This window comes from Rhynchophorus ferrugineus, unplaced genomic scaffold (genome assembly GCF_030347505.1).
Source record: "Rhynchophorus ferrugineus isolate W39M unplaced genomic scaffold, kcgeb_rfMv2 rfM1, whole genome shotgun sequence".
Classification (NCBI taxonomy): Eukaryota; Metazoa; Arthropoda; class Insecta; order Coleoptera; family Curculionidae; genus Rhynchophorus; species Rhynchophorus ferrugineus.
In genome coordinates this window covers 72039742-72063640 of record NW_027472580.1, presented here as the reverse complement: position 1 = coordinate 72063640, position 23899 = coordinate 72039742, and the positions used below count along the sequence as shown (strand labels likewise).

At 35.2% G+C, this 23899-nt stretch overlaps 2 protein-coding genes and 1 long non-coding RNA gene across 3 annotated transcripts; 1 reads left to right on the top strand and 2 right to left on the bottom strand.

Annotated features, from left to right (window-relative positions):
* Positions 1-6561: 6561 nt before the first annotated feature.
* Positions 6562-6984, bottom strand: LOC143190083 (uncharacterized). The gene is made up of 2 exons (XR_013004160.1): positions 6846-6984; positions 6562-6787 (listed from the first exon to the last, which is right to left on the bottom strand). It is a non-coding gene; the product is annotated as an uncharacterized LOC143190083 (long non-coding RNA).
* Positions 6985-7726: 742 nt separating this feature from the next.
* On the top strand, positions 7727-17489 carry ksr (kinase suppressor of ras). Its single transcript, XM_076394164.1, has 15 exons — positions 7727-8306; positions 8593-8745; positions 8810-8930; positions 8985-9305; positions 9358-9517; positions 9570-9718; positions 10506-10769; positions 12016-12146; positions 12202-12313; positions 12369-12601; positions 12711-13070; positions 13126-13259; positions 13911-14045; positions 14101-14230; positions 16165-17489. Exons 1-15 carry the CDS (start codon positions 8157-8159, stop codon positions 16315-16317), a joined length of 2706 nt encoding a protein of 901 aa, XP_076250279.1. The 5' UTR covers positions 7727-8156; the 3' UTR covers positions 16318-17489.
* Positions 17490-21355: 3866 nt separating this feature from the next.
* On the bottom strand, positions 21356-23853 carry LOC143190050 (glycoprotein-N-acetylgalactosamine 3-beta-galactosyltransferase 1). Its single transcript, XM_076394135.1, has 7 exons — positions 23641-23853; positions 23433-23587; positions 23156-23344; positions 22721-22859; positions 22506-22665; positions 22229-22450; positions 21356-22177 (listed from the first exon to the last, which is right to left on the bottom strand). Exons 1-7 carry the CDS (start codon positions 23664-23666, stop codon positions 22016-22018), a joined length of 1053 nt encoding a protein of 350 aa, XP_076250250.1. The 5' UTR covers positions 23667-23853; the 3' UTR covers positions 21356-22015.
* Between the last annotated feature and the right edge of the window lie 46 nt (positions 23854-23899).

Here is a 23899-nt window from a genome sequence, read left to right as displayed (position 1 = left end):
CAATAAAGCTTGCAATTCAGCATCTTCAAATGTTTTTATAATAGAATAGAGGTCAGTGTGGATGTATTTATCTTCAATATCAAATTACGACGTCAAGTATCGCGGATGTACATATAAAAGTCCTACAAAGGGGATGTCTGGGAGACTAGGGGATAACTGTATTGCCCCTTCCGGAAACAGTCAAGGGAGTTATGAAAGTCAGTAAGGATAAACCACTTTATATGTATGCACGTATTATTTATATTTCTTGCTTGTTCATTGAATCAGAAGAGGGAAGTTTATCCACCAGATACAAATTTGGAGCCGTCGGTGAGTACATATTTGTGCTCCGGAAACGGTCGGTGGTAGGAGGATGAGAGATGAGAAGACCAAGAATAGATCAAGTAGGAGGAGGAAAGGAAAGATTTTCCGAAGATGAATGAGAGAAATGGAAAGGCTACACAAACTTATTAGATGGAGATAAATGAGGCTTACCTCTGTTTCAAATTGGAATAAGTATAAAGTCGAGGAGGGAAAACCCCCATGATTCAAATATTTCCAAAGATATAACATACATATCAAGAAGAAAAGAAACAGCAAGGTAGGAAAAGTTCTTTATTAAAGGAAAAAGAATCTCGTCTAGACCAAGAGTATATGAAGAGCAGAGAGCTTGAGAATAGGAGGTTGTTCGAGCTACTAAAGGAAGCAGAGGGAGAAATCCAGGTACCAGTGGTTAGAGGGATTGAATAAAATTGGTTATTTGATGCTGAGACGAAGTACTTAGCGAATATGTTCATCTCTTCCAAATCTGCTCCAGGACTCCTCTGAATTTCGATTTACAGCGATTCAAGTTTTAGAGGGAGGAAATTTTAGAGTGGCCAGTGGTTCTTCTGGCTACAGCCTATAAGACGTTCCAACAATGAACGGTACCTGAATTGTAACAGTTTCTGCTAATTACGTGCTAATAACTCGGGAGTATCTATCACTCGACCAGCGGGCATGGAAATAATCAAGGTGAGAGCTGCGTTAAGAAATGCAAAGGGTCAAGTCTGTATTTAGAGGAATAGGTTGGCAGTCCTGCATTAGTTCGATCGGATTGGACGATTAAATATTTTCGGAAGGTTGGAGAGTCCATAAGAGTGAAGCTGGTTTCTTCTAACAATACAAAAGAAGGTCTATGTATTCGGCAGAGTAAATTAAGTTCGGTAAATTTGTAGAAAAAAAAACATAAACTTTGTGGGTAAAAGTAAGATATGATTTTTAATTAGATGGACATCTTCTCCAATTCTGACAGGTATAATTTGAAGACCAGAATATGTGGGGCTGATAAGATCGAAGGCTGTGATCAAATAGTCGGGCGTGTTATTGTACCATTTGTTTACTAACTTCCCTACTGAAGTTTCCAGTGAATATTGGGTTGCGATTGAAGTAATGATAGGTTTCTTTGTGAGAGCAGTAGAGTTGTCTTGAGACAAAGTGTAAAATATTATTATTTTTGCTTGCTGGTATAACATTCTTTGTTCTTATATGCTGAATGGCAAATTAGTTTTTATACACTGATTACAGTTCGAACATCGGGTTCGGTTACTATGAGTTCTCATGCATTGAGGCTGATGTGTGTCAAAACTTGTAGCAGGGCAGAAGGGGAGGAACATATGAACGTACTAACTGCACCTTAACGTAATATTTTCACTCCTTTAGACACCGACTTCCTTTTAAAGTTTTAAATAATACCGTTAATTGTTGTGGCACTATTGCCTTTCCTCTAAGAAATTCTGCTCAATATATCAACAAAGACAAAGAGACCAGAAACAAAGGCAACTCAGCATGGATCGCAACATCACGACATGATTAAGGGAGGGATAGAGTTTTAATCAAACAGATTGGTAGGTGTTAGGTCAGAAAGCTGATAGGGTCTTAATTTTGGCAGATTATGTTAAGGATGTCAGAGAGATAAAAGAATAAAATTATGTTTATAAAATTCTAATAGTTATTTCCCAAAATATTGCTTTTATAATATATGCATTTTTATATCTTTATGGCGGTATTTTGTCTTTCTGGCATATTCCCGGTAAGTGTTTGTTCACATTTTGTTGCCGCTACCTGGCCTCTAGCTTATTTGAAACATAGAAAAACCTCTATAATTGGGCACTGATTACAAGAGAAGGTGACTGGCATGCTTTTAAAATGGGTACCTTAAATAGGACGAACCAAACGATTCTAATTCAAGCAGTCGTTCAGTGCGAGCAGTCACTGAGTACAGACGTATATTGACAAGCACAGACATGATCAATGAAATGTGATTAACCGAAATTTTATTAGTACTGTGTACTGAACAAAATTTTCTCCCGTCATGGCGACGCGTACGCTGGAGCCCCTCCATCTCCAGGCCCTATATCGGAGTCACCATATAACTCCGAGGAAGAATCAGCAATGCATAATCCCCAGCTAGTTGATATGACCGACTTCCAACTAGAAGTAAACCTTCTTAAAGGAAAGCTACACGAGCAGAAGGAAATCAGTGCCTCTATCTAAGCTCAACTGTCCGAAATGATACAACGATACTTTGAATTCCTGACGGAGGACCTTAGCAAGCCCACTGCAAATTCTCCCGCGACCCGGGCACCCTCGCCCGTCTACAAACATGATCAATCTTCATCAGAAGACGGGAGAAAAGAATCTGATACTGGATTCACCCTGGTAAAGAAGAAGAGGGAGGATCACTCCCGCTTCCGAAAATAAAGCCCCAGACTCCGGTCCGGCCAACTCCTTCGATGAACCCGACACCAACCGCTCCCAAGAAAGAAAAAATACTGCCCATTGTCCTCCGTAACAAGAAGCGGTACTCTAAAATCATAAGGTATTTAGATGTGATAAGAATATCGAGATCACCAAAACCATCACCAGGAAAGAAGGAATCCACATCCTCTTGTCGGCGTCCGACGACTTCAGGAAATTATTAAAACTTCTGGAAGAGAGGAAATACACCTTCCACTCCTTTGGCCCAATCTCCGAAAGGGTAATACGCGTCATCATTCGTAACGTACCAAAGTCAAAGAGCCTTCATCACAGTTTATGACGTGAAAAAACTACAATCTCAAGGCTTCCACCTTATGTTCTAGGTGGAAACTAAAAGATGTGAAGAACTTCCCAATATCCAAGTGGTTGTTCCAAACGTAGAGAAGAACATAATAAGACTAACCAAACTAGGCTACTCGGTGGTCAAAGTTGAACTCTAGAAAGTCAACGGCCAGACTGTGCTGTGTTATGTCTACCAGCTGTTTGATCACTCCAGCTCACAGTGCTGGAGGGCCTCCCTGATGTGTCAAGTGCTCCGGATATCACGACACCCGATCATGCACCAAAGAACGCGAAGTACCACTGAGGTGTAGCACCTTCAGAGACTCACTTCTTCCAACCGACCTGTTCTTCCCACCGTCCCTGCCCCAGTACAATCTCCTGCACTGCCAGCAGGCCTTCCAACCACCTTCACATTACAGCAGTTGACAGTCTCCAAAAACAGCCCTCTGTCAATGTAGCCGCTTAAGCGGTACCCCCCTCCCCAGCCAACCTCCAGCAGCCGTTTCCACATCTTCATGACTGATCCCAAAGTGTTGGGAGGCGTCAAAGCCATGTCGTGGAACGCCAACAGCGTACACAAGAAAAAAGTTGAACTTCCGCGCTAGCTCTCGAAGAGAACGGTCATGTCTGGTCCGCCGAACCTACCTGCGCTTCCGAGAATTACCCGAAACTTGTTCTGAGACGGTCGATCCGTTATCACGCTTCCACCAGTGCCTCCGCCAAAAAAAACTTAAAAAAGCGTCTGTAAGCGCCGAAAAGGCGCGTTTACAAACAAGGCAATGGCGTCATGTACGTCAAAGGTGACGACGCCTCCTGACTACTATCCCAGCAGTCCTAAGACCGATGGATCATCTTCCGAAGACATCTGAGAATTGCTCATCGAAGACTTAAAAAGACAGAATGAAGACCTGCGAAAGCAGATAGCTGAAGTAAAAATATTCGCCCAGGCACAGACAGACGCCCTGAATACACGGGCCGAGAAGCTGGAAAAGATCGAAAAGGCGTCCGAAGACCTAAAAGCAGAAATCAAAATGATCACCGCTACTATAACAGATTTTACGGAATATCAAAAAGATACCATAGAAATAAAGACTACCGCTGCCATAGAAACCCAGGCCCAGATACCAGCTAAACCCGCACAACGGTCGGACGAAACTGAGGACCCAGATGATGATGTCACCTCGGTTGGAAAAAGGAAGGGAGGGCCCATCACTCCACCTCAGTAAAGCCAGTTTCCGAAGGCCGGTAATTACTCCCAAACCAGAACCCAAGACGGCCATTCAATCCACCCATCGATAACTAAATTCGCCACCAGATCAGTGCAAACAAAGCCGATCACCAGGACGGTTAAACTGCCACCACCGAAACAATTCACCACCAGACCAACTCAGCAACTGCGCAGGTAAGTAGACAGGCCACTAACCAAACCTCAACCTCCACTTCAAAACAGTGCCAATCATTTCAGCGACTATTTCTCAATCTCCTTCAAAAGAAAAAATCCCACTTATAGTGCTCCGTGGCAAGAAGAGATTCATGGAGCTCATTAGAATCTCCAAGGCACAATCAATTGACATTATCACCCGAAACAAAAAGGAGGGCATTCTCTTATTCGTCGCCACAAGCGATGATTACCGAAAACTCACTACCCTGCCCGAGGAAAGGAATTATCTTTACCATTCCTTCGGTCATCCGGAGGAGAGAACATTCCGCGTAATCATAAGAAACATCCCAGAATCACTCTCCATTGACGAGGTACATAAACGTCTCTTCGATCAAGGCTTCCATCCCAAATTTATGCAAAGATGGAAATTAAAATCCGGAATAGAACTACCACTTGTTTAGGTAGTTGTCTCTCGCAAAGAGCGACAGATCATCTATATGACCAAACTCGGCGTCATCACAGTGAAGGTCGAGACCCATTGGGGAAACGGCCAGCCAGTGCAGTGCTTCAACTGTCAGCTTTTCGGGCACTCCAAATCGCATTGCATAAGCGGCAACATTTAGCTGTCTCTTTAACTTCCAGCAGCCTTTCAAATCTTCGAAACGGCTGTTCCAAAATCTCTTATACTAATGACATGGAATGCAAACAGCTTACGTAGAAAGCAAGCAGAATTGGAAGACGTCATGACATTCTATGACGTCGACATCGCTCTCATCTTTTTTGTCTACAGAAACAATACCGAACACCGGGTCGAACAACAACTTCGAAACAACCTCCATTAAAATCGATACCCAAGAACGTCCCTTCGTGATTATATCACTGTATAGGAAATCTTCTTCATTCAACTACACAGAATACCGATCACTCATCGAAGGAAAATTTCCAAAAATAATAGGTGGCGACTTCAACGCCCACCACCCCACCTGGGGATGTTCCAGAGCGAACCCCGCAGATAACGCCATCATAGCTCTAGGTGCAAATCTGGGCTACGGTCTTGCCCTGCCAGGTGGCCTAAAGGCGCAGCAAGAGTCTCGATTTCTTTATTCTTCAAGACGTAAATCGCCCTTCTGAAGTTCGAATCCATGATGAACTAGACTCTGATCATCATCCGGTCCTTCTCAAACTTGGAAACTGCGCCACCACCACCTCAAGTCCTACTCAAAAGATTCAGGAAAATACCGACTGGAAGAACTACCAATCTCTTCTACTGGAATCCGATCCAATTCCGAAAATTAACACTCCAGAACATCTAGAGAAAGCCATACTCAAACCAACTCATGATATTCAGTCTGCTCACTAATCAGCCACAGTCGAAATTTCATCACAACCCCAACCTTGGAGAAACAACCTTTCTGCTTCTCTTAAACGTGAAATCGCATCAAAAATGGCCTATGCACATTAGCTCAATTCACCCTTGATGCTGCAGACAAAAGGGAGGCGAACATAGCATGCAAGAGAGTAAGGGAGGGTGTCTCGGCCTGGTGAGCGATGCGATGGAACTCATTTCTCGCGGACCAAAGACTGGATGACCCTTCTTTCTGACATGTATCAGAATGCCTCATGGGAAAGATGCACAATGTCATCTCCCCCCTGAAGTCAGCGGTTACAGGAAATTCCGCACTCACTGACCAAGAAAAAGTCGAGCTCTCGCAGAGACCTACGAGGCTCAGATGAAATACCTCCCTCTCGCAGAGAACACTAAACCTAACGAAAACGACACTGTCATCAATGCGACTCCATCAAAAGAACAGTAACCCCAGCCTTTCTTCTCAACCATTTCGTGTCTCCTAAGTATCTACAGACTACAATCGTCAAACTTCAAACCAAAAAATAAAATCTCCAGGTTTCGACGGAATATTGATTACGCAATTAAAAAATCTCCCGCATAAGCAGCTCACACAACTGGCAACTTTGATTTCTATTTTGCAAATGGTAATTACAAAAAAACATGTCAAAACTATGAACTGTTTTTCTTATCTCTCATTGAAGGGAATTACATTTATTGATATTCTCCATAGTACAAAATTTGTGAAATAATATGGAAAAAATATTTCAACTGATGAGAGAAAAGATGTTTAATAATAATCTCATTAATAACATGAAATAATAAATAATTATTAACATGAAAATATTAAGTTTGCCAACTAATTTTATTTAATTCATAGAACGATGCAAACATTTTAAAATGTGACAAACACATCAACATGTAAAAATAACCATCCATTAAATGCACTATGCTCAATAATCGCTTCTTAACTTCTTTTCAAAAAGAACCATATCTTCGACCTAAAATATAAAGTAAAATTCATTAAACGCAGTAGTTTTAGAGAAAAGAGTCACTTACCTATGTTATTCTTTAGACAGCAGATATATCACTAGTTTCAAGGTGTTACTCCTTCATTTTTTCCAAGATATGTCTCAAATGTGCTTGTTACCAAGTTTATTTTTTATTATAATTTGTTTGTTTATTTATTATAATTTGAAAAGATAGAAGATAAAAAATAAAAGAAAAGATCCAAATCATCTTGCACTTGTCAGCTTTTATTTTTCCTTCTCACCTTTAAAATAGTAATAAAATATATACAAAATACATCATGCAGTAAATACAAATTCATACCTGTTTATATAATTTCTGTCCCTATCACTGATGGAGGAATTGCCTGATGACTCCATTTATACATTTTGTGCCACCAAATAAAGGTAATGTTCTTAATTTAAGGTTTTATTATGTCTACCTCATAGTGAAATTTACACTTATACATTCTTTTCTCTTGGGACTCAATATATCTTCTTGTGATTTTGGATCATTTTGTAATCATTACAGAATCGTAAATGTTTGAAATATCTTCACGAATCTACAAACAGAATACTAAAGCCGTATAAACATAAGGGTTTTATGTTATATTCTTACCATAAAATTCAAACGAGTTGAATTTCAATATTATTCCTATTTTCTTCCTTATCGTAACTTTGTTTATTGTTACCGGTCATACAATAATTTGATACTCTTTTAAAAACGATTGGACGACACATATTATTTTAGCAATAAACATTGCTTTTCAGGAAAAGAATACTACACGTACCGTCGAAAAATGATTCACAAGACATTTTATTTCAGCACGCCATTGTGAAAAGTATGGTTAAAAACAAAAGAATACAAGATTAATAGATATACACCGAGAAGAACCCAACGCGCCACGAATGGAGATTTTCGCGCAGGTCCGCGCAGACACCGAACGTTCGCTTCGGTCAAATCTGTACTCACCATAATGATATTAAAAATACTATTCATTATTATTATTATTAGAATATTAGTTATGTGTTCCACAAATAAGTTGGCAAAATTAATTCAAGAAATACTATTTCTTTTATAAGTTTTTTTGATGTGAATTGGCATTGATTGACCTTGACATCTGTGACAGTGAAGTTTTCTATTTTACCATCCTTGTAGTTATGCGTACACACACTATGTTACATATATATATATTATATATATATATATGTGCGTACTTCAAATATGGCGACTGACAAGTTGATAGCTTAACAAAATTCAGCATAGAGCTCTAGGTATATTTTATGTCTGGTGATATGTAAATAATTAAAAATAAAAAGCAAATGTAAATATAAGTTCTACAGACATTCTGTGATAAATGTAATGGCTAATGATCCTGGAGATGAACAGTTAAGGAAGGATCTTGAAATATTACAATCTATGATAGATGTTTCTGCTACTACATTAGAGGGCCTCAGGACTCAATGTGCCCCAAGTGCAGAATTGACCAGGCAAGAAATAAGAACTTTAGAGGTAATTGGTGTATATTGACCGTATGGAAAAGCTGTTTTCTAATACACAGTTTAGAAAATTAGGCGCCCTTGACATTGACAAGCTTTCACTAACATTAAATGCTAGTATTTATAAATTTAAATGTTTGTTAATGTTCTGATTTAAAATCATCAGTAGGTTATTATTTAAGCTAGTCAAATTATTTTATCTGCACTATATATTTTTTAGATAAATGTGTATTATAAATATATGCTTTAAGTTATAGATTCTATTACCTTATAAAACTTTCTCTTGTGTATTTTTATAGGGCAAGTTGATTAAACTATTTTCTCACCAGTTGGTTGCAAAATCTAAATTAAAAAATGGCATTGATATTAGAATGCCTTTCTTACAACAATGGCTTCAAATTGTTGGTTTACGGTATGATTGTGTGGCTGGGATATGCCAAAAAATATCTTCAGTAAGCATAATATAACATACTTTTACTTTATACTTTCGATTTATATTAATAATTTTACTAATAGGTGGAAGAGTTACAAGATAAATCTGAACATGAGCTAAAAATGTTATTAGCTGACAAGAATGCAAGCACTGAAGAATTATGTAGATTAATTAGAGCATTACATAATTTAAAGAAATATACAGGTAAATAAGACATATAACATGTAATAGTAGTTAAAGAACCAATGTAACTCCTAGATATACTGAAAAGAGGTGATGCAGAATCTACCCAAGAGACACAAGATTTTACATTATCATGGGGTTCGTGGGATCGAAATGATTTAAAAATGAAACATGGTTTATCACCAAGAGCAGTAAGATCTAGAGCAACAAGAGCTTCAGTTCCATCAGAAGAAAACTTATTCAATAATAATCACAAACCGAGCCCTACCATTGCTCCCAGTGCTTCTGTATCAAGTATTAATTCATTAAATGCAGGTAGTGCTGTATTGCGTCCCCCTCTCACACCACCTGGTAATAGCTCAAATGTGTTTAGCCCATTAAAAGAGAGAGGCAAAGGTATTAATATATATTTATTTGAATCAAAATGAATAAGCCAAAAATATTACAGAGAAGAAATTCCCAACAACACCGCCTGCTAAACGAAAGCAGTTAGTGAACAATGCCACTATTTCAATATCTGAAAGTTTTCCACTTACAAAAAGCAAGTCGCATGAATCACAATTAGCAGCCACAAAAGGAGACAGTAATAGGGAAATCAATAATATAAAGTATGAGGTGAAAAATTGTATTCCGATTGTTTAACTTTTATCTAACTTACAGTGAAACCAGAGGTTCTGTCAGGCGTGAAAGATTACCTACAGAACCAGGACCAGAGACTGTAGGTTTAACTAGTCCTGTATCAACAAGCCCTATTAAATCACCACCTTATAATAGTACAGGTACAGATAGTGATGACAGTAGTTACAAATGTAAGTATTAATTTAAACATATATAGATAGGGTTTTTAAATTGAAGGAATAAAATTAATAGGGATTGGTCAAAGTTGGTCTGGTGGTCAAATTTTTTTGCTGGTATTTGTTTAACCTGGTATTATTTCATAGATGTGAAATCTCCATGACATTTCGCACAATTAAATAGCAAATCCAAATGATATAACTTTATTTACTATCACAATCACTCATTTGACGGTAGGTGCGATGGCCTATCAAAGTCGATTCTTCCAACATTTTGCAGATAAATTCGGAACAACAGGTTCAGTAAACAATCATCTAACCCATATGTTAACAAACACAATCGCATCTGCTCTTGACTGATGTGATTTTTGGCTCAGCAACATCTATAATCCATTCATTTTTGAACGAGATTTATTTTACCGTCACTGTGAATGATGACCGCTACAAAACAGTGATCACCTATTTATTTCTAATGTCTAAATGAAAAGGACGTGGATGAATGAAACGATATGAACGATTGTCCACCAAGATCTTGTGATTTGACCCGATTGCATTTACATTATTTCAATAAATCGTAATCGAACCATGTCGTAAATGTCAATATAACCCTTAAATTTTTCTTATGTGGCAAAAAATTAGATGCACTCTACTTAAAAAGACGTTCTGGGCATTTGAGTGATGTTATATACCATAACTAATGTTAATTTCAAATAAAAAAGAATTTCTTTAATATCACACGCACCCCTTGTTTCATGATGTTTCAATATTAACCCAATGATTTGAAATTTTTTTCTTATTTCAGCGCTGAGGTTACAAGTCCCAAAGTCACCGCAAACCCCGCCCATAAAAGGGAGCATGACACATCAGATTGCTCATAGGTTCACCAAAACATTCAAATTGGTTGGAAACTGTGAATTTTGTACAAAGAAAATCCGCGGTTTAGCGTCAAAATGTAGTGAATGTAAATATTTTTGTCACCGTGAATGTCAAGAGAAAGCCATGTTATCGTGCGGTTTACCACAGGGCTATGTTGAAGCTTTTAAATTAACAGTTGAAGGAAATCAAGGTAATTTTACTTTTATTTAATATTAATAATATTTGCGTATTTTGCGATACGATAAATACTTGTAGAAAACCTTTAACTATTAAAGTTAAGTAAAATTTTATCTATTAGGTATGACTAATTTTCAGATTTTCCGGCATGTTTGTGTATTTCCTTTAACATCAACAATTAACTTCTTAAAAATATTGCCTATTGTTATCTATTACTTTGAGTACAGACCTGAATATTCAGTTCGAGTGGATTGGGCGCAATGATGAAAATAAGGCAAAACGTAGCCAAATTCCCTGCGCACGCATGTGTTTTCTGTGAATGCTCAAGTCTGTACGCACCATTACGTTACATACGAATGTCGTCGCGACAGAAACTGCAAACTCGCTTCATCGAAATCATTGGTATATTTACGTATATCGATCAGCATATTCAACTTTTTATCCGCTAAAACTTATTGCATTTTATTGACGCAAATGCTAGTATGACAGGGCCAAGAATTCATCACGAATTCAAGAAGGTTTTCTGAAACAAGCGACAAACGTATGACTTGCCAACCTCCTTAAATTGCCCTGCCTTTTCTGGTGAAGTTCTTCGTTCAATTAAATATTGCGCTCCGCAGTCGCCATCTGATCAGTTTCCAAGAATACTTAATAATGCACCCCCTTAATGTACCATCAAATGCACAAAAACTTCATTAAATGGATGTCATATTTTGTGTCCGATGTACTAAGTTTCCGAGAATCTACCAAGGACTTTTTACCTTTGGTCCAATATTGGTACCAAGAACATTATAAATTCATTCCCATGCTTTAGAAGTCATTTTTCTTTATTGAAATTCGTATTGGATACAGCGCCGAATGAGCTAAATATCATATATAATATATATAATCAGTTTCCACCGCAAGCTTTGTACGCGTAGACTTCTCATCAGCAATCCTTGAGTAACTGGAACTGAAGGGAATGAAAGGCGGAATTATGTGTTGACTAATAAGTTTGTTTTTGCTGAAACCCTAATGTGACAAAATGCATAAGCGAATAGGATATTTTCTTTACTTTTTGATGGTAGTTACGACAAAAGGTCGGAAGAAACCGAATATATTTTATTTCCAACCTATGTACAATATCTCAATATATAAAAAGTATCTGATAAAGTCAAATTGTCGTTTCTGTCCAAAAGTGAGAATCACCGCTATTATTAACATGTATTCATTTTTCTTATTTTCCATTAATTAACACTAGGCAAATTTTTGTTACATAGGACCAGTGTCTTACTCTCCAACCACGGGCCGACTTAACAAATCAAATAGTGGTAGGGTAAACTCATTAAGTCGTACACGACATCGAAAAGGATCTCATCCTCAAACTGCACCAAATTCTGCACCATTCCCAGTGAGCTAGAGACAACAATATGCAAACCACACATTTATAATGGATATTTTTACAGCCCCCTGATAGTAGTTCAAACAATTCAAGTCGCAATAGTTCAACTCCATCAAGTCCAGCTGTGCAAAATTCAACAACTCCGAAGGGAAGCCAGAAACAATTTCAATTTCCGGGTAATGTTTTATTCCAAAGGCATTTTCAAACACGACGAACATTATGTTATTTTAGACACATCTGAATCTATCAAGAAAATTGCTGCTGAGACGCATTCTACATTACTAAGACATGATTTGATCATCAACAGTCAGTTATCACGGGAAAGTGATAAAACTTCCTCTCAGACATCAAATAGCAACAGTACTGATTCAGATAGAACACCTGTTAGATTGGATTCTCAAGACAGTCAGGTATCTGATACAGAAACAATTACTGACGGACATAAATGGCCTAGACAAAATAGTGTAAGTAATTACTAAAAAAAAACAGTTGAACTATGTCATATATTAAAATAGGAAAATATGTTAACAACCATAAAAATGTATGGAATGACAAAATAGCAATAATTTGCAGTTATCGATGCGAGAATGGGACATTCCTTTTGACGAACTGAAAGTTACAAAACCGGTCGGAACGGGAAGGTTTGGTACTGTTTTTAGAGGCTATTGGCATGGAGATGTTGCAGTTAAACTGCTAGACGTTAACTATCTACAAGATGAAAAGGCACTAGAACAGTTTAAAATGGAAGTCGCCATATTTCGTAAAACCCGCCATGAAAATTTAATCCTTTTTATGGGGGCTTGTATGAAACCGCCGAAATTAGCTATCGTCACCAGCTTCAGTAAAGGAAATACCTTATACACTCACATTCACCTGAGAAAAGACAAGTTTAACTTGCATAGGACAACCATGATGGCTCAACAAATATGTCAAGTAATATTATATTTTCTATATTTATTAATATAGCTTCATGTTATTCTTCTTATAGGGCATGGGCTATCTTCATGCAAAGGGCATTATTCACAAAGACTTAAAAACAAAAAATATTTTTTTGGAAAATGGAAAAGTTGTGATTACAGATTTTGGTTTATTTAGCGTAACAAAACTTTGTTTTGGTCATAAGTAAGTAATTTCTTATTCTGTAATAAATTGATTCTACAACTCACAAATCTAGACATTTGCATTCAAATTAATTGATTAAGCACATTAACTATATTAAAATAAAGTAATATCGCAGGCTCTTAATGATTTTATAAGGCAAAGTCTTAGGAGTACTTAACTAATTCACATATTATATGGAGTTTTTCAATAAGTGCGGGTTGATGTTGAAATGGAATGAAACAAGCTCTGTGTGTAGCACTCTTTTATTTATGGAATATAATATCGTTTAGATGTTCACTACAATGTCAGGAATTCAAGTGCTTCACTTTTCAACTATCATCTGGATGAATTTGAGTGATTGCGGGAGTTATGTTGACTAAAAGCTTTAGTGATTGCAACTAACTGGCATAGATCTGCCATATAGACATTCATTGATTTGATTTGATATGTGTCTGAATAAACACGTTGAACAGGCCACACCAATACAACATGATCATTATAGGCTGCAAACATCGGTTCGCCCTTATTGAAAAGCTGTATTAATGGCTCGTTTAATTTCAAATGCTTTTTTTTCCAGATTTGTTTCAGATGTGCTTATTTTAATTATTAAACTTATGATGAATATTAACATTATATTTTATGCCAATTTCTAATGCATAGTTTTTGTTATAGTCAAACTGAAAGCTTAAGCATTCCGCCTGGTTGGCTGTGCTACTTAGCTCCAGAAATTATGCGCAGTTTAGACGCACATAGATTTCAAGAGAATGAATTACCTTTTAGTAAATCCTCAGATATATATGCTTTTGGGTAACATCTTTTATATTTCCAAAAAAATTGCATGTACAAAATATGAACTTTTTAGCACTGTGTGGTATGAATTATTGTGTGGTGAATGGCCATTCAAGAATCAGCCTCCAGAAGCTGTTATATGGCAAGTTGGGAAAGGAATGAAACAACCTTTGGCTAATTTACAGGCATCAGGTGAAGTTAAGGTACGTATTATAATTTAAGTTCATTGACATTATTAACATAAAAAGCCACCTGCTCTCTTGACCAAAGAACAATAACATAGTTTTAGACCTGAGCAACTAAAAGCCATTTCTATTATAAATTATGGGGTCTGAATTCAAATCAACAGTCCGTTTTTAAAAATTGGTTCTAGGTTTTGAAATATTCATTAAATTCATTATTTTACTTTCTTTTTACCATTAACGACCATTTATTGAATTAAAAAGTACACATCATAAATGAACAGAGGTTGAAGTGGGGCTTTTATACAACTTGGAATTGTTTCACGCTACGCTTTCGGGCTTTCACGTTTCACGAACAGTAATCGCTCATTGTGCCTTCGTCCCAAAATTCTTGGCATCGATTCGTTTTCGCTCGTTTTCGCTTGCTCGTCGCTAGTGCCGCCCAAGATTGGTGGGAAAACTCAAGATGTGAATGCAGAAAATTTATTTTGAGAGTCATTTGAGCTCCAATCTTGTGGTAATTTTGCAAGAAATTTTCGATTATATTCTTGCAAATAGTTATCGTGGTTATCGAAAAACTTGTGAATAACACTTTAAAGCGATGGCCATGCTACTGCTTCATCAGGCGTTAAACATTTTGTAAACTTTGCGTTAGCCATTAGTTTTCGAATATCCAAGTGGTACAAAGGTCATGTTTTATTGTCCTGGATCATAATGGGTACCTCTAAACTTTCTCGCATAAAAAATAGCAAATTTTGTAAATGCGGATTGCATGGCAACCAATAGACCAATAACCTGTAATCAATATGTATATTTCGAAATTAAGTACAATTAATTTATTTCTCAACCTTTATATCACTACAAATTTTCCATTGATGCCCTTTGTACCTTGGCCAAAATTGTATGCATTGTGTCGTAGCATTCTTTAGTTTGTACTGGTCTGAGCAATCGAAATGGGAAATTTTTATCTCCAATGTGGAGTAGAACCGCGTTCAAACTGTACTTAGAACCATCTATGAACAAACACCATTCATTTTGATCATATTCCATTTGCAAATTTTGTTTAATGCGACGTCGTCGGCTCGCAACCGTTATAATGCGCAGTGTTGCTACCATTGGTGAATTCGAAAATTAGAACCAATCCTGACAAACGAATTAAAGATCTAAGGCAGGGTATTAAATAACATTAAGAATCGTTCTCATCTGCTCTGATCCAAAAGCTATCCCGAATTTATAAACTTAAGCAATTTCAATTTAAGATCCACAGATAATACAAAGTGGAAATTTTATCAAACTAATTATTCATTTTACTATCAATGAGAAGTAAATCATAATCTTATTCATCGATCCTTAACTTGCGCTTCAAGAAAGTGCATACTTTTCAAGCAATATATTCCTATTGGTGCCGTAACAATCCTGGCTTAAGATACGGTTAACTAAAACGAAATTCAGATGTTTTCCATATTTTTATGATCCATTCAGAGCAGTCATTCGCTTTTCATATTATAAGAATATACACACCATTGTAATATGGCCCTTTACAATCTATATCTATTCTTGTTATACGAGCTGAACTACAAGTAGAAAACCGAAAGTTACCGAGCGAAATTCAGTCAGAATGTCGTCAAAAATGCCGAGAATATTACTTGTATTATATTATTGTTAACAACCGCGGAAGCAATAAAAGTAACATATATAGATGGCGACACCCATATGATGACCGTGCCATATTTATACACAGAAATTATAAACGCATTACTATGTATATTCGGGGTAAGGCCAGTCTGACTGGGATGAATATCCTGACAGATTATAACCCAAGCGTGGCAAATGTATGGTGTAAACACCTGTTGAAATTGTATATGATTTAATAAATACAGAGCTACTATAATATATTGGCGTGATAATCTTAATGTAAATTAATTCATATGTATCATTAATAGTTTTCTTGTTAGGAGATTCTAATGATTTGCTGGCAATTCAAAGAAGATAAACGACCAGATTTCCCTCGACTGTCGGACATCTTAGGTAAATTACCTAAGAAGAAATTAGCAAGAAGTCCCTCACATCCGATACATTTAAGCAGATCTGCGGAATCTGTTTTTTAATTTCGCGTCTTGTTGTTGCGTAATTATCGCCATTTTGTTTCGTTTTTACTTTGTTATGTATTTAAAACATACATATATGAGTATTTGCTAAAACAAACTATAAAACGTACAAAACGGTTATTAGTCCGTTAATCGTTATAATATGCAGACATTACATAATCAACATTTGACATTTATTGCGGAAAAGTAATACTCCAGTTTTGTATGATGTTTATGGTTTGTAAGGTAAGAATTTTATTTCAATTATCTTTATAAGCTCACGGTCTAAAGCACTACAAGTTTAGCGATGTTTTCGGTTGGACTTCATTTATCTGTGATTTGTAGTACACTTTTAAGTGTTTAATGCTTATGAACTACTCAAGTGCCAGTTCAGGTCATTTGAACTAATCATTGTGGTGGAATGAACAAAAAGGGCATTCATATTATAGAGTAATATATGATACAATTATTAGACATTGAGTTTAAGCAATAATATGACAGCTCTTTATGTTCAACTCCTTTTCTGTATTCTAAATGTCAAATGCGGGTCACCATGATGTTCCAACACTTTTCCTAAAGAATTATGTTGATAAATGTGTAGGGGCACTAGAACTACTTTTAAGGGAAATGATTGCCTTATATTAAGAATTCTAATATTTAAATGTTGAGGACATTATAGCTTTAAATCTAATTCCAGTATAATCACTAATGACGCTTCATCATTTAAAATGATGTCAATTAGAATATAATACTTTTTCTTCACAGATTTAGAGAAAGAACCACCATTTCTTTTTATAATGGATGGAAACAGTAAATGATTATATTTTAGCCAGCGGCAGTAGATACAATATGTACTGTTCTATAATATGATATTTAAGGTCACTTATAGTAATTGATTATACTGGAATCTTAGAATTTTTTTTATTGTGTAATCATGTACATTTTTTGCCTATTATGTATATAATGCAAACATAGATGTAAATATTATTCCTGTCTTGAAGACAGCAATATTGTAAATATGTTGAGGTTATTAAAAAAATGCATTCCTAAATTTTTTCTTGAAGCTCTAGTCAATTTTATGAATGAAGCATCAAGGCTGGCATTATCCAGCTGCTTATTTTTCAAATCTAACTTATTCTGATCAGTGTAAAATAATAGACTAGGCTCAAATGAAATTAAAAATATTAAAATGATATGTTGTTTTATTTCGAATAAACGTTATATTTAATTAAAATTTTTGATAAATCAATATAATTTTTAATTTTTCTTAGGTATTTAATTGCTAAGGAAGAAATGAATTGCAAAATATCATTACATAAGTTGATATTGACATCTTCAATATTTTTCAGCAAAAAATATAATGTGTTCTTTACATACATTTTTTACAAGATTGTTCAATAAGGAAATTCTTATTTTAATTGAAAAGACCATTGATGTCATTATCTTTAGAATATAATGTGGTCAACTGCGGCTTCTTCAAACATCAGGCTGAATTTGAGCGATGAAGAAGGTTATATTAACTGTAAAAGCACCTATCAATTCTAGCTTTTTAGCATATATCTGTATCTTCAGAAATTCCCACAAGATGGAGTTTATTGAGGTCAAATCTCATAATTTTAGTGGCTAATTCAGGTCATCATTCATCATCGAAAAACCCGTATATAAGCAAGCGTCAACTACTTTATTGAAAAAATATTCAGTTTACAAAAAGGGATTTTTTGTGTAGGATTACTGTTATCATAGACAACCTACTAATATATTAATTAACGCCGCCTGTCCATAGACTGAATGCATGTGCATTTGGCATATATTACAAATAGTTAACATCATACTTTTCTTGTACATCTCCGAGTACAGTTGTTTCCCTTCAAATAACCCTTCTTAGAAAAAATGTATCGTTTTATCGAAGCAGTTATACAAAAGAGTTGATTTTCTAAAAAAGATGTCAAAAAAATATGCGGAAAGGAACATTATCCTGCGAACAACGCATACCATTCAAGTCATATTCCTTCCAAAGAAAAGTGAATAATAGATTTTAACATTTGACAGGGTCAGCTACTTACTCAGCCAAAATGTACTAAAACTCAGAGTTGCTGTGGCAACATTGCGACGTTTTGACAGGTCACGTGTGTCACTACTGTTTTGAATAGACTATATAATACTATATTTCTGGTATACTCCACAATGCAATCCTCTCTTGGCCCACCTCAACAGACATTATCCATCATAAACGACACTATCCCCTCTCTAAAGAGGAAAGACTTCCGGTCAGTTCATCTTCTAAAGAGCATAGTCTCTCCCAGAGACCTTCAGCTCTTCATAAAACGTATGTCTTTTAAAAAAGCTCCAGGCCCAGATGGTATAACAGCAAACCACCATCTAAAAAACCTCACTAGCAAGCAACTATAAGAACTTGCTAACATTATTAACTCCATCCTGAGGTTAAAGCATTTCCCAAAGAACTGGAAACATGTGCTTGTCGCCGTCATTCCTAAAAAAATGCCAAGTCCAATCCATCTGACTACAGGCCCATCAGCCTGATTAGTTTACTCTCCAAACTTACCGAAAAAGCGATATTAAAAGATTTCACAGACGCACATCACATAATCCAGAACGAACAATTCGGTTTCCGCGCCAAACACTCATGCCACCATCAAGCTGCCCGCGTCGCAGCAACAATCCACCAAGCACTGATAAAAGGTCGAAAAACTGGAGCCATCTTCTTAGATGTCTCCAAAACTTTCGATCAAGTATGGCACCATGGTCACCTTTCAAGTTAGGATCGGTGACGCAGTCTCCTCTCATAAACAGATTTCGGCAGGAGTCCCGCAAGTTGCTCCACTAGCCCCAGCCCTATTCAACTATTTATATGGCTGATTTCCCGCTCTACAAACTTTCCCACACAGTATTTTATGCAGATGAATCCGCTTTCTTCACAACTGGTTACTGTCCCGGCGCTATCCGTAACAGACTCTGAATAATATAGCTGAACCAAGCGATAGCGTGGTACAAATTATGGCGGCTATAGATAAACCCGAGCAAAACTTTTACGCTATTCTGTTCCACCGTAAGAAGGAGTTTCGCGCCTATCGCTTCCAAATTGATAAAGTCCCTAAATGCTCCAGAAAGTTTCATACCTCGGTCTCCAGTTCGACCGCAGATTCCAATAGTCAGCCCAAATACAGCACGCCATTTGCAAAGGAAATGGCGTGTAAAGCCTACTATTTCCACTACTCTGCAGAAAAAGCAAACTTTCAATCCCACAGAAAACGACGCTGTATAAAATGCTAGTCCGTCCAGTCTGTATCAACGGAGCACAGGTGTGGTACAGGTATGTCTCGGAGAGACAACTTGAACTATTACAAGTGTTCCAATCCAAAAAAGTCCGCACATTACTCAAAGCCCCACGATTTATGAGGAACGTCAATACACACCTCGAATCAAGCATCCCGTTTGTGAAAAATTTCATAAACATACTCAGTGTGAGGTTCTCCAGAGGAACCTTAGAACACGACAACACCTTGATAAAATCCCTACCCATCCACAAACTCCGGTAGTAAAAAACTACGAGTCCCAGTCGTCACCCAGGGTCTCTGTCGCCCGCAAAACAATCATACCCCGACATTAGCCAAAGACCATTTGGTTCTAGCTGGTCAACCTGGTAAAAGAAAAAAAAGTATACCTCACATTTTTGGAACAAATGAAGTAATACGGAAATAATTAATTTCGAATCTGTACTCTAATAAATAAAACGAAACAACTATATGAGAAAGTACTTTTGGTAAATAATTTTATGAGTTCATATATGAAAATTGTTTTAATTTAACCTCCCAATATCAATCTTTATTGTAGAACCAACCATATATAGGTTTGCAAATTTCAAAAAAAAACATAAAAAATTATCAGTGTGTGTGCCAAAAGCACCCAAAAATATATATTTGAGAAATTGAAACATGTATTTGAAATGTGTTTTCTTATTCCAGACACCTTCCTTTATAATCCGTCATTTTTATCTCAAATAAAATTGATAACTCAAATAGAACGAAACTATAATGAGAGGTACATATTAATTGAAACTGGTAACTTTGAGTCGAATATTAAAAAAGAATAGTCAATGCACACAGCTCAGTGCAACCATTATTTTAAAAAATCATGTAACAAAAGACGCCAGATTTTTTTATTGTAATAACACTCAGTTATATGTTGTAAAAGCCTGGTCTTACGGTTATTACTGGTTCCAATTTATTTTTCGTGGTCATATGGACTCTTAATAGCTATGAAAACCTCCTAAAAAGTACTTTCAATATTCAGAATTTTATAAATATCAATTAATAATAATCGCAATTTTCACAATTCATTTTTTGTCTACAAAAAGCTTAGACAAACAGAGTATGTAAAAAATTGATCTTACCCATGTCAAGACCACAGCTCAGACCAAATAATTGCTACTCAGTGAAAGAATCAATGGCTAGCGCTTGCTGACGTTATTTGGACTATCCACAAATTATTTAATGGACCGATCAAAATACCGAAATAAAAAAAAATCCAAATTATAAATTTACCAACATAGAAAATATAAAATATGTATATAATAACAAAATAGTTTATGATAAAAAAGGTTCAAATAAACTGTGAATTTCTAATAAATTAAGTTTTTTTAATTCTAGATACATCAATTTGAAAGAAGTCATAATTGAAGATTGATTTAAGCGCTTCTTTATATATTTTGGCAGTTGTTACATTGGAATGTTACAAAAGCCTTTTATGTTCTAATATAAATAGTGTTGATTTTCATTTCAATGTTCGATTAAAAAATATATATTTATTGGGTAGCGATTTCACATGATCTCGCTTTCTTTATCAATATTAATCACTTTCATTCATCACTTTTGAATTAACTTCTAAACGCAGAGCTTTCAGTGTAATTTATTGTCTTTTGAAAAGAGAAGTTTGATACGCTAAACAGCGCCATCTACTACACATTCTCTAAAATTAACTCACAGTAAGTAAATTAGCATTTAATAACAGTGAAAGGGTTTTCAATAAAAATTACACTAAATTAGAAAAGTAAAAGCGATATATTATCATTCTAGGACTAGCGCATGTTTAACTAACTACTTACAATAAGTTTTGTAATATAATAGACAGAATTATATCTACACATGAGATTACTATAAGGATATATATAGTATGGCATTGTTTATTTGGCATTAAAAGACTAGGACTGATTCTTAAAAAATCATACAATTCAATACAATCAATTCAATTGATAATAAAATTGTCATAAATAAAATAATTAATAACAGAACATGAATTAAAATACATGAACTTGTTTTCAATAATAATCTATGTACTAAATATAATTGTGCAAAAACTATATTTTATACATTGAAAGTTAAATTAATATCAGTCTTTAAGAAATATCTTAACTGGTGATAGGGTAAATTAATTGAAATTAAAAATAGTGTAAAGTTATCAAAAATTTTTAAAGATACACTTGTCATGATAAATAGTTTAATTATCATAGAATTGAAACTGTGCAAATTTTGAGGTAAATAGTTAAGATACTATGGTAACTCTTATCATTATTATTTGTATAGGAAAAATGTATACTATTATCGAAATTTTTCTGACATATCTAACTAAATTCTAAAATTCCTAATTTACTTACATTTATAAAGTTAATAAAATGACTATTTTGAAAAATATACTTATTTCATTATTTCTGAGATTCCCTTTTATCATTCAGTTCAGGAGGCATGTCAACATGAAAAGATATTCCATAGGGTCTTAAATGATAAATTAAATATTCTAAAACATACATTTGATTTGGAGATACATAATGAAAAGAAACAGCATTATCAGAACAACATTCCATGCCCTGAAAATCGTTTACTTTACAACTTAACTTAACTGATTCATTATACTCTACCTCCTTGTTTTCATAGTAAATATATTGCCAGTACCAAAAACTTTTCGAAACATGACCGGGAATTAGGTGATGTTCGGGGACAAATGGGAAAAATCTACCCCGGCCCATTGAGTCTCGAGAGTCACCAGCTATTACTTTTACTGATTCTAAACATCGACCCATTTCAACATCTTCAGCGCCATTATCACTTTTAGAGCACCCCGATGAATTTTTCAATCCAATCTAAAATTAACCATAAGTACAACTTCCAAGATCATGAATATTTAAATCACTGTACCTCTACGAATCTTCTAAGAGCTTCTTTACTCAAAACATAACCAGCACCCCCACTCATATAGCCCTGTCTAACATAAGGTTTAAACCGACAACCAAAATAAATTGATTCATTAGAACTATATGGCATTAACATATATCTTAAGTTTTCTAGTATCATATATCTATAAAAAAAAAACTAAACAATTAAAAGATATTTTTGTCAAAATATTCACTAACGTGTCATCATCTGCCTTTAAAAACCAGTCAGCTTTATCAAAATAATGCTTGTAAACATATTCAAATGCACGCTTTGTCTTTCCCCAGAGGTATTTGCGGCCTTCTTTTATTGGTAATGCTACTGAAGGCAAAGATTTATCTAAAAAGCAGAATTAATTTTATTCATCTAGCAAATACAGAAAAATAAATAAATAAAACATGAGTTATTTGCCAATGTAATCAAAATACCATTAATATATCACATGTATGTTAATTTGTGTCTGGCAAAACAATAGCCAGTATAAATTAATTTAATGTAAGTATCAAGTTCAATTATCATAAGATATTTCCATAATGCCATCCCACACATTTCTATAATCTATTAGTATCATATTCATTCATTTCCTATTTTATAGTTTGCTTTATCAATTTAAAAACAAAAAATATATATCTTACCTTCCTTAGAGCTCATAAATAGTAAAATATTACATCTTTTTCCCCATGTATTTTTTACATGCTTTGCCCTTTTCTCATGATTATTTGGCCCAGTCATAATCCAACATAACACCCTTACTTCTTTGTAAAGTTTATCAGCTACAGTACTGTCTTCCAAAAGGTGAAATTCCTCATATTTTGAATGTATACCTAATAATAAACAATAAATATACAAATATTTAATGAACAAAATATAAATGCATCACTATAGTATCTGACACTAATTGAACCTCGTTACCTGGATCCACTGTAGGCCCTTCCATTAATTCCATTTCATAACTGCTATGTGGATCTGTAAAGGATGTTTGTTGAGATAAAGCAACATAAGCTACTGTAAATCCTATGGCTAAACCCGATAACAGAGTTAGAGCGCATTGTTTATTCAAAGTTTGCCTAAAAAATATAAAACTGTTACTAGAATTAAAAACCTAATACAAATAACATACCATTTGTACATCCTTGTATATCTCATATCACATATACACACAAAAAATTCAAATGAAAATCTTTTTCATTTTAATGTTCCATAATAAAGTTTATTTAAGATAATTTGACAATAATCTTAAATAAATAACGCATAACAAATTCTAAATAATATATCAATAGTTGAGCTGAACAGTAATTTAAAGAATAAATGTATTTAGTGCATTGGCAACACTGTGTTGTTTTGGTATTTTCTATGATGGCAACTAAGGTTTGTTTCAT